This window comes from Chaetura pelagica, unplaced genomic scaffold, assembly GCF_000747805.2.
Source record: "Chaetura pelagica isolate M959 unplaced genomic scaffold, ChaPel_1.0 scaffold650, whole genome shotgun sequence".
NCBI lineage: Eukaryota > Metazoa > Chordata > Aves > Apodiformes > Apodidae > Chaetura > Chaetura pelagica.
Window position 1 is genome coordinate 737,534 of NW_009951820.1, and position 9,812 is coordinate 747,345.

General features: G+C 60.4%; 1 protein-coding gene across 1 annotated transcript in view; it reads left to right on the plus strand.

Moving 5' to 3' along the window:
* PHLDB1 (pleckstrin homology-like domain, family B, member 1) overlaps nucleotides 1-9,567 on the plus strand; it is a 14,637-nt gene extending 5,070 nt beyond the window's left edge. Inside the window, 15 exon segments of the mRNA XM_010009007.1 lie at nucleotides 273-318; nucleotides 530-772; nucleotides 855-992; nucleotides 1,079-1,216; nucleotides 3,917-4,072; nucleotides 4,174-4,284; nucleotides 4,359-4,448; nucleotides 7,065-7,203; nucleotides 7,302-7,382; nucleotides 7,988-8,273; nucleotides 8,368-8,458; nucleotides 8,534-8,674; nucleotides 8,804-9,023; nucleotides 9,104-9,189; nucleotides 9,427-9,567. Coding sequence (XP_010007309.1) covers nucleotides 273-318; nucleotides 530-772; nucleotides 855-992; nucleotides 1,079-1,216; nucleotides 3,917-4,072; nucleotides 4,174-4,284; nucleotides 4,359-4,448; nucleotides 7,065-7,203; nucleotides 7,302-7,382; nucleotides 7,988-8,273; nucleotides 8,368-8,458; nucleotides 8,534-8,674; nucleotides 8,804-9,023; nucleotides 9,104-9,189; nucleotides 9,427-9,567 — 2,107 coding nt within the window.
* The last annotated feature ends 245 nt before the right edge of the window (nucleotides 9,568-9,812 follow it).

Consider the following 9,812-nt stretch of genomic DNA (forward strand, 5'->3'; position numbering starts at 1 on the left):
TGGGGGGATTACGGCCTGGAGCAGCCGTCATTGAGCTGCAGCTCTCTGCAGCACAAAGCCCCCAGCTCGCAGCAGCCTGGGGAAACCCGCTGAAATTGTGGTGCTCCCAGCTTTGCAAAACCATCCACGTCTTGTCTGGCTGTGTTGGCTGGTGACAGTGTCGCAGCTTTGTGGGCACTGTGTCTATATTTAGGGCGGATGGAGCTTTATGGAGCCAGCAGCTGCCTGGGTGGGGTTTGCCCTGTGCATCTGCTGGAGCCCTGTTTGCTCAGTCCTGACTCACGCCGGTGCCTGAGTCACTGCCTGGAAATAGTGAAGGTGGCCAGCACTGCCGCCTCTAATTAGCCTGTCTCCAGCCCCCAGCTCTTCTCATGCCTGGCTCTGGGGTCAGGGCAGGCTGCATTGGGCTTTGCAGTGTTCCCAGCCCATCCCAGCATGCAGGCAGGACAAGGAGCCTGCATCTCGGCACCTCCCCTCAGCACAGGCCCTGCGCTGGGACAGGCACCACACTGACCATTCTTCCCCGTAGGAGCGACAGCGGCTGGAGACCATCCTGAACCTCTGTGCCGAGTACACCAAGACAGAGGGCAGTGAGCCAGATGACCTGCAGCAGCTCCTGGCTGGTGATGTGGATGGTGGCCGGCAGGTGCCTGGTGGTGCCATGGCTCTGGGCCGTACGGCCAAGGAGCTGCGGCAGAGGGAGAGCCTGGAGCGGTCGGATGAGGAGAACCTGAAGGAGGAGTGCAGCAGCACCGAGAGCACCCACCACGAGGTGAGGGGACGGCTGTGCTGTGCCGTGCTATGCTGTGCCATGGCACACTGTGCCACACTGTGCTGACCTGCCCTCTCTGCAGCATGAGGAGCTGGCAGGTCCGCGGGCCAAGGAGGCTCAGCGGCTGGAGGAGGAGCGTGCCGGGGTCCTCGGCCACCTTGACCAGTTGAAGGGTCGCCTCAAGGAGCTGGAGCAGCAGCTACAGGAGACATCACGAGAGGTAAGGGGATGTGTCACTTGTCCATGTTAATGGGCAGGAGCCGGATCTGGCCAGGGCAGCCATCCTGATGCTGCTGCTGCCACCAGGCAGAGATGGAGCAGGCACTACTGCAGGGTGAGCGGGAGGCCGAGGTGCTGCGGCTGCGGGGGGAGCAGGAGGTGGCCCAGCAGTTGCAGGAGAAGCTCTCCAGCCTGGACACCAGCATCCGGAAGGAGCGGGACAAGGTGAGTGGCTCTGGACTCCCCACTGTGGTCTGTGCCATTCCCATCCTGGTGTTTGCATCTGGTGCTGTGGTGCTCTGGGGACACATTCTCCTCTCCTGGGCTCTGCAGAGGCATCCAGGAGCACCCAGTTGGGTTTGCATCATGAGGTGCAGGAGAAGCTCTCCAGCCTGGACACCAGCATCCGGAAGGAGCGGGACAAGGTGAGTGGCTCTGGACTCCCCACTGTGGTCTGTGCCATTCCCATCCTGGTGTTTGCATCTGGTGCTGTGGTGCTCTGGGGACACATTCTCCTCTCCTGGGCTCTGCAGAGGCATCCAGGAGCACCCAGTTGGGTTTGCATCATGAGGGTTCTGTCTGTCCATCTATCCGTCCATCCATCTGCCTGGGATGGAGCAGAGTAGGGCTGACACTTGGGCAGTGTTTCGGCCCCTTTATATCATGGTGGCAGGTTCTGTGATGTGGGTCTTTGCCCAATGGCTGCTGCCTGCAGTGGGCAGCACTCACACAGGGTGGGAGCCTTGGTGCTCCTTGCCTTTGCTGGGGCTGTGTCCTGTGGCAAGTCCCTCTGCGTCTTTGCGTGTGATGGCAGCTGTTGCTGTAGTATCCATCTTGCTGGAGTTGGCTGGGGATTCACTGCGGTGTTTCACTTGGCTCGGTGGCTGAGGAGGGGATCCCAGACCCCTTCCCCTGGACTCGTCGCTGATGCAGTTGGTGCCATGGTCCACCCACCATGGCCCAAGTGACACATTTGTCCTGGCTGCTGGTTGCCAGCTCTCTCTTTGTGGGCAATGTGACATGGCCCTGGGCAAGCTGCTTGGTGGTGGGAGAACCACCAGCACCTGACTCTCTGCTGCCTGCGGCCAGCATTCCCTGCAGCCTTTGCCTAGGTCCCTGGGGGTCTGGCTGGCCTAATGGCTGGGGTCCTTGAGCTGGTTGGTTGCCCATGGCTGGGCAGAGCTGACAGCTGTGTCCCTGCAACATTTGGGGGTTTTGTTCTGGTTCTGGTCCTCCAGCACTTTGCAGACATCTTCTCTAGCCAGGGGCAGAGCCAGGAGAGAAGCACAGGGAACCCCACGAATCTCTCTGCTGACCTAACCACCCGCTTTTCTAACCACCCTGCATTAACTTCACTAATGGTGTCTGCTCTAAAGTCTGACGTCACTTCTGACATCTGTTCTAGCACCATCCTGCCCTCCATGTGTCCTCCCTGTGTCCCTTTGCGGGGATCCCTGTGTCTCCCTGCTGCTGCAGCTTCAGAGTGGGGTTTCTTGCAGTAGGTTTGCAAGACTGGGCTGGCTTTCTCCATGCTGTGAGCAAATGTCTTTCACTGCCCGTAAGTGGGCCTTGGGCATGGAAACATGAGGCTGAGGTCAAGGGCTGGCAGTAACCACTCTAACACCTGGGTCCGGTGGCTACTGGTCTCAACACCCCCCAGTAGATGTAGTAATATTCCTTCCCATGAGCCCCCTTTCTTCCCTGCTGAGCCCCTCTCTAACTGCAGCTTCTGCATGGCGCCGATTTGAGAAGTGTGTTTTCTCTCTTTTTGTTTTGTTTTGTTTTGTTTTGTCTCATTCTCCCCTGATTCAGGAAAGGGCAAAAGTTGATGCTGAAAGGAAGGAGTTAGAGCACCTGCGGGCGCTTTACCATGAGTCGAAGACCCACCTTGATAAGTGCCCCGAGTCATTGCGGGAGCAGTTACGGGAGCAGATGCGAAGGGTCAGTGTCTCCCCCTACCCCTCCCGGACCGTGGCCCACCTCCCCCTGCTCCAGCTCAGGCCAGCTGTTCCCTGCTGGCTGGGGCCGCACTGGGAGCGCCGCACCCGGGCTGGAGGCGGCCGGCACCGGCCACCGCCCTCCTGGTAAGCTTGCCACTGGCCCAGGGTGTGGGGCTGGCTCGGTAGCCTGGGGACCACCATGTCCTCCTGCCTCTGCTTCCAGCTCATTCTTTCAAGCGTTTATTGACATGGTGCCGTCGCTTTACTTTACCGCCGGTCTGCAGCATTTTTTCTGCATTATCTGGTATTTTCTGGTGGTGGCCAACATTCCCCAGCCTGTGGACAGCGCCTGCCCAGCTCTCACGGCCACGGTGACCCACACTGGATGTGGGTCCTGGCATGCAGGGATGGCAATGGGGCAGTCCTGTGGTAGGGGAGCCCTCAGTAGCCTCCAGGCCATGCTGTGCCATGTGAGCGATGGGTGCCCTGTTCCTGGAGCAGGCTGACACCAGTGCTATTGGTGACAGTGGTGCAGGACCTGAGCCAAGTGCTGCTTGGGGTTGCTGTTAGTGCTGGGTGGCTGGAGGATGTGCAGGCTCATCTGTGGGGGCTCTGCTGCCCCTCAGCTGGGTGGCGGGGGCAGTGTCTTGGTGGTTATGCCAGAACATGGTATTTTGCCACCCACCAGGGCACAGTGCTGGCCAGGATGTGGTTTGATGGGGTCTCCAAGGGCTCAGGAGAGTGACAGCTCTGAGTTGGCCAGTGTCTCGTTTTCTCTGGAGGTTGCTGGTGTCTGTGTCGCTGGAACTGAGGTGTAGAGAATGCTGCCTGCCCGTCCTCACAGGACACCAGGACAGGCTTTGGCATGGGTTCCCATTCCTGGCCAGCACCGGCAGGACTTGGGGGCATGGTGGGAGGTTTTGCTATGGGACGCAGAGGTGCTGGTCTGGAGGGATTGACCCATTGTGCCTGTATCTCTCCAAAGGAGGCAGAGGCGCTGGAGACTGAGGCCAAGCTCTTTGAGGACCTGGAATTCCAGCAGCTGGAGCGGGAGAGCCGCCTTGAGGAGGAGCGGGAGGCACGGGGCCAGCAACTGCTACAGAGCCGGGCTGAGTGCCATCGCAGCATTGCCCGCAGGAAGGTGGGGATGGAGGGGACAGTGGGTCTGGGCTGAGCCCCCCAAGCCCTTGCTGAGCCCCCTTGGCTGTCTGGTGGCCAGCTCATCTCCTGCCTTCTCCCCAGGAGCTGGTGGCAGCCCTGGAGGCACAGTCTGCCCAGGTCCGGCTGCAGAGTGCACAGGAGGCTGAGCGCCTGGCCAGGGAGAGGCACAGCATTCTGCAGCTCCTGCAGAAGGTAACACAGCAGTTGTGGGTGGGGGTGGTAGCAGCCATAAGCTGCCTCTGATCTCCCTGTTGTCCCATGCTCAGGAGAAAGAGAAGCTCGTGTCTCTGGAGAGGCGATACCAGCTCATCACAGGCGGCAGGAGCTTCCCCAAGATGTCCTCGGCTCTCAGAGAGGTGAGTGGGGAGAAGGGGGTCGTGGGAGCAGTAGGGATAAGCCTGGGGTCTTATCTTTGCTGGAGAGTGTGGAGCTGTGCAGCTGCTGGTATGGTGGACTTTTCCAGTTCATGTCCAAAGGCTTTTCAGTGGGATTAGATTGCCCAGCTGCCTGGCTCATGGCTGTGAACAGGGAGCTGGAGACACAATGCCCTCGGGGACCACAGAGAAGGACAGGATGACAGAGTCCTCTGCACCTGCCCGCCATGGGGCTGCTGGTGCCCATGCTTCCCTTGCCTACCTGGTCTTTGCCCCCCAACAGGAGACCCTCCATATCTCAGAACCCTATGAGATGGTGGAGGGAACTCAGCCCCTGAGCCCCCTGTCAGCAGCATCTGCCTCTGCTTCTCCTGCTGCCCGCTTCTACCCCAAGGCACAAGAGGTAACTGGACTAACTGCATGTGCTTGCTCACTTGCCCCTCACAGAGACTAATCTGGCTTTTGGGAGTAGAGCATCCCCACAGCAGCCTAGCTGCAGTGTTCCTTATTTACTTCCGGTGCTTATTAATGCTCAGACCCAAATTTCAGGTGCTCTCCTGAGCCTGCTGGGCATCCCGGGTCCTGCTGCTGCCCTTGATGGCGTGGCACAGGTATCCCCACACTTCTCCCTTGCTCCTGACAGCATCCTCTAGGGTCCTGCTAGCCTAGCTTTCCCAAAACAAGAGCAAATCCCTGTCTTTAGCATGTTCAGTTGAGAAAGGAAAGTGGATTTTAAGCTGTCTCAGGGCATCTTGAGGTGCCTCAGCTGGTGCTGTCGTACCCAAGAAGGCTTATGGCCGGGGACTGTGGGGCACACCAAGATCTGGGTGATGGGAACAGCTGATGGCAACTGGGCCCTCAGCCCCCACTGGCACCAGCAGAGCTGCACCCGAGGCGAGAGTGCAGCTCAGTGCTGTGCAAGGATCAGCCAGGTGGGGCAGGTGGCCGTGGGGCACACATGCGTGGGGAGATTGGCTCCTGCTTTGCAGTCAGCAATGCCAGTGCATGGCTCTAACTCTCCTCCTTCTCCGCCATGGATTTCTAGGAGTACATGAGGCTGTCTGACGTTTTCAGGTTCTGCAGCCATGCTCATGGCCCCAGCCTGGACACTAAAGCTTCTGCTGCTGCCGCTGCTGCTGCTCAGCACTCTTTCTTGCTTGCTGTGCCCCCTGCAGCTGATGAGGTACCTGCCCCAGAGCGTGCTCGGGTTTGCTCCTGTGGGTTTCCCCCTGCATCCTCGTGAGGATGTTGTGGATGTTGGGGCTTCCCTGTGAGCCCTGTGCTCAGAGTCTACCTCCCCCTTGGGCTGGGGATCTGGTTGGGCTGCAGCTGAGCAGAGAACAGAGGCTGGAGCCACCTGGTATCCTTGCCAGAGAGCACTTCCCACTGGCTCTGGACAGCTTTGCCTTCTGGGATGGCAGCTGTGGGGTGGGAGGGTGGCCTTTTGCAAGTGGAACCTGGTCCTGGCTGCCAGTCCCAGGTGAGGAGGGTGTAGAGCAGGGGCAGGGATCTGACCTGGTGCCCAACTCCAGCCGCCCTTCCACCTGGGAACCTGGCACCCTTCTTGGAGGACCAGAGCTCTCTGTTCATGGCCCTGTGCCTCCTTGCCCTTGCTTGGAGCCTTTTCTCCCAGTTTAATCCACTTCTCTCTACCCAGTATGTGACTGTTGAGCAGCTCTCAGGCATCGTGAGTGGCCTCTGCACCACTGCTGCTTCCCCGCTGTGCTGTGCCCCTCCAGCTCTTTCATCCTCAGGCTGCACTGCTCCTCATCCTCCTCCTCTTCCATCTCTCTCTTCTCGCTCCGTCTCTGCAGAGGTTTGTGCCCCTTTTCCCTCCCTTCTGCCCCACACTGTCCCCAGGAGGTGATGGGGAGATGATGGGGATGCATGGGATGGAGTGAGCTGGGGATGGGGCTGGGTGCTCGCCAGGCTGCCCGCCCCTCACTGCCCTGCCCACTGCTCTGCTGCCTGCCTGCATCAGCTTTTGCTGGCCCTGTCAGCAGCAAAGGGGTCCCGGAGCTGCCAGGACCCAGCCAGGGAGCATGCAGGATCCCTGGGGATCTACAAGTCCCATTCAGGACGGCGCAGGCGGGGATGCTCTGATCTCTCTCTGTGTGTCTGTCCCTCCTGCTATGTTTCATCCTCCCTCCTTTCTCCCTCCTCTGTCACACGGCGTCTCTCTCCAGATGGAGCAGCAGCTGCCAGGGGGCCCCGTCTCGCTCCCAGCGCTTGATTTAGAGAAGTGGTACCAGGAGGTCATGGCTGGCTTTGAATCCTCCTCCTCTGTCTCTCCTCCTTCTTCCCCTCCTCTGCTTCCATCTAAAGCTCACTCCTCTCACAAACCTCTCCAGGTAATCTCAGCTCCCTGACACTTGGGCTCAGGCTTTGGGGCTGCTGGCCACAGCAGTAGTAGGGCAGTGTAGGGACATTCCGGGCATTCAGCTCCTGTCTTCTTTGCCTGTGCCGCTGCCAGGACAGCACTGACACAGGGGCAGGGTCTGAGGAGGGGGTGCTCAGCCCTGCCATCAGCAGAACTATCCATCCAGGGGGGCTTTAGCAGCCCCTGTGCCCCTCTCACCTCCACGTCTCTTTTCCCAGGTCTATCGTGCCAAAACAGAGGGTGATGCTGGTGCCCCCACCCCTCGGATGAAGAGCGGGACTCCCTCGTCCTCACAGCTCAACCTCTCTGTGCTGGGGCGCAGCCCCTCGCCCAAGGTATGGCTGCTGGGAAGGAGCTGGGCATCTTGTGGCCCCGGATGCCTGGCTGCGGCTCCCGGTGCCAGCTCCTGTCCCCATGGCTCATCACCTGCTGTCCTGCCTAGGGCCCCCCGAGCCCGGCGGGCAGCCTGCCCCGCACCCTGGCGGCCACGCTACAGGACATCGAGACCAAGCGCCAGCTGGCCCTGCAGCAGAAGGGTGAGCTCTGGCTCTGCTCTAGGAGACATTTCCCCCACTGCCAGCAGCTGATGGAGCGCGGCTGCTGTGGTGCCCCAGTGGGACGTGGTGCCTCTCTCACAGTCTCTCGCTCTCCCCCCTCTCTCCCTCCTGACCCCTGCACCCGACGGCACGTCTCCAGCCGAGTTGCTCCCAGCAGAGCCCTTGCAGCCAGGTGATCCACCAGGTAGAGACGTGGGGTGGCTTGGCCTGCCCAGAGCAGCCTCCAGGCAGCAGCACGGCTGTTTGCTGGCACAGGAGGGCATGGCCAGCCCAGGACTCCCCTGTGCCTCTCGGCCTCTGCTCAGGGACAGCTCTGAGCATCCCTGACCTGCTGATGCTTTGCCCAGCCTGCTCCTACCAGCCTGGCACTTGTCCCCCCTTGGCTACCTGGGGTCCCGCCTTCTGCCCGGCCCGTGCTGCTTGTCGTGCCGTGCCGTGCTTGTCAGGGAGTAACGACGGCAGCTCCCACCTCCACACCTGCCATCCCTCCCCAGCTCCTTCAGTGCCTGCAGTGTCTTCTTCTGCCTGCCCTGTGTAGCTCAGAGCTGGGTGCACTCAGTTCTTGTCTTCTCCCTGTCACATAGGTCAGCAGGTGATCGAGGAGCAGCGGCGGCGGCTGGCGGAGCTGAAGCAGAAGGCAGCTGCCGAGGCTCAGTCCCAGTGGGAAGCCCTGCATGGGCAGCCCCCCTTCCCCGGTGCCTTCCCACCACTTGTGCATCACTCCATTCTCCACCATCACCGTCCCCATGGGCCCCGTGCCGAGGAGCTGGACCACGCGTACGACACTCTCAGCCTGGAGAGCTCGGACAGCTTGGAGACCAGCATCTCCACTGGCAACAACTCTGCCTGCTCACCTGACACCATCTCCAGGTAACCCCGGGGCCGGAGGGACAGCCCATTCTCCTGGCTCTGCTGCTGGCTCCAGGTCCTTCCAGCAAGGACGGCAGCTGTGGGTGTCTTGCAGTGCCAGTGGGATGGAGGTGGGGAAGATCGAGGAGATGGAGAAGATGCTGAAGGAGGCACATGCGGAGAAGTCGCGGCTGATGGAGTCCCGGGTGAGCAGAGGCAGCGTCGGGGTGGCCGGTCAGGGCATGGGTCCCTATCCCCAGGGCTGAGCCTGCGTGTGCCAGCAGAGGGAGCGGCGGCGGCAGGCGCGGGAGGACGAGCGCCGGCGCCGGGAGCAGCTGGAACGCCGGCTGCAGGATGAGACCGCACGGCGGCAGAAGCTGGTGGAGAAGGAGGTCAAGCTGCGAGAGAAGCACTTCTCACAGGTGTGGGGCAGAATTTCCCCTCTCTTAGCCTGGCCCGTGAGGCAGGCCCAGCTCCCCAGCCATATCCTGTCATGGAGCATGGCTCTTGCCACTGCTCGACAGCTTTGCAGGGCTCTGTTGCTTTTGCAGGCTCGTCCCCTGACACGATACCTCCCCATCCGCAAGGAGGATTTCAACCTGCGGCTGCACATCGAGTCCTCGGGCCACAGCGTGGACACCTGCTATCATGTCATCCTAACAGAGAAGATGTGCAAGGGCTACCTGGTTAAGATGGGTGGCAAGATCAAGTCTTGGAAGAAGCGCTGGTTTGTCTTCGACCGCATGAAGCGCACCCTCTCCTACTATGTGGGTGAGTCTCTGTGCCATTGTCCCCTCCCCGTGCCATCGCCCGTAGCTCTGTGGTTGACACTGGTTCCTTCTCTTGGACAGATAAGCATGAGACAAAGCTGAAGGGTGTTATCTACTTCCAAGCTATTGAGGAGGTTTACTACGACCACCTCCGCAGTGCGGCAAAGGTGAGCACTGGGCAGTGCTGCTGCCCTGGTGTCAGCTGGGAGCCTGCAGCACTCACTATCCCCCTGCCTTGGGGCACAGTTTGTGCTGGGGATGGTCTGGATCAGTCAGTGTTCCCTCATGGCTCCAGCTCCTTGCGGTCCCAAAGGCAGGACCCCAGTACTGAGCTTGACGGGAGTGTGAGGGGGGCCACATACTGGAAGGGGTGAGCACTGACCCTGTCCCCCTTTCCTCCCCAGAGCCCCCACCCTGCGCTCACCTTCTGTGTCAAAACCCACGACCGCCTCTACTACATGGTGGCCCCCTCGGCTGAGGCCATGCGCATCTGGATGGACGTCATCGTCACCGGGGCTGAGGGATACACCCAGTTCATGAACTGAGGGACGTGGGGGTGCTCCCAGGGGGGCTGTGGTCCATGCCAGGGCAGGGGATCTGCCCCGTGCCTCCCTACTCAGCCAAGGGAATAATTGTTTTGTTGTTTGTGTTGTGTTTTTTTTTAAATGTTGACTTTTTAAAAACAAAATTTTATTGGAAAGGTGTCACAGTGCTGAACGGTAAAGAGCTGCCAACGACGCACCGGTGCCCGGAGCTTTGTATCGGGGTGTGGGGACCGGGACGGGACCCG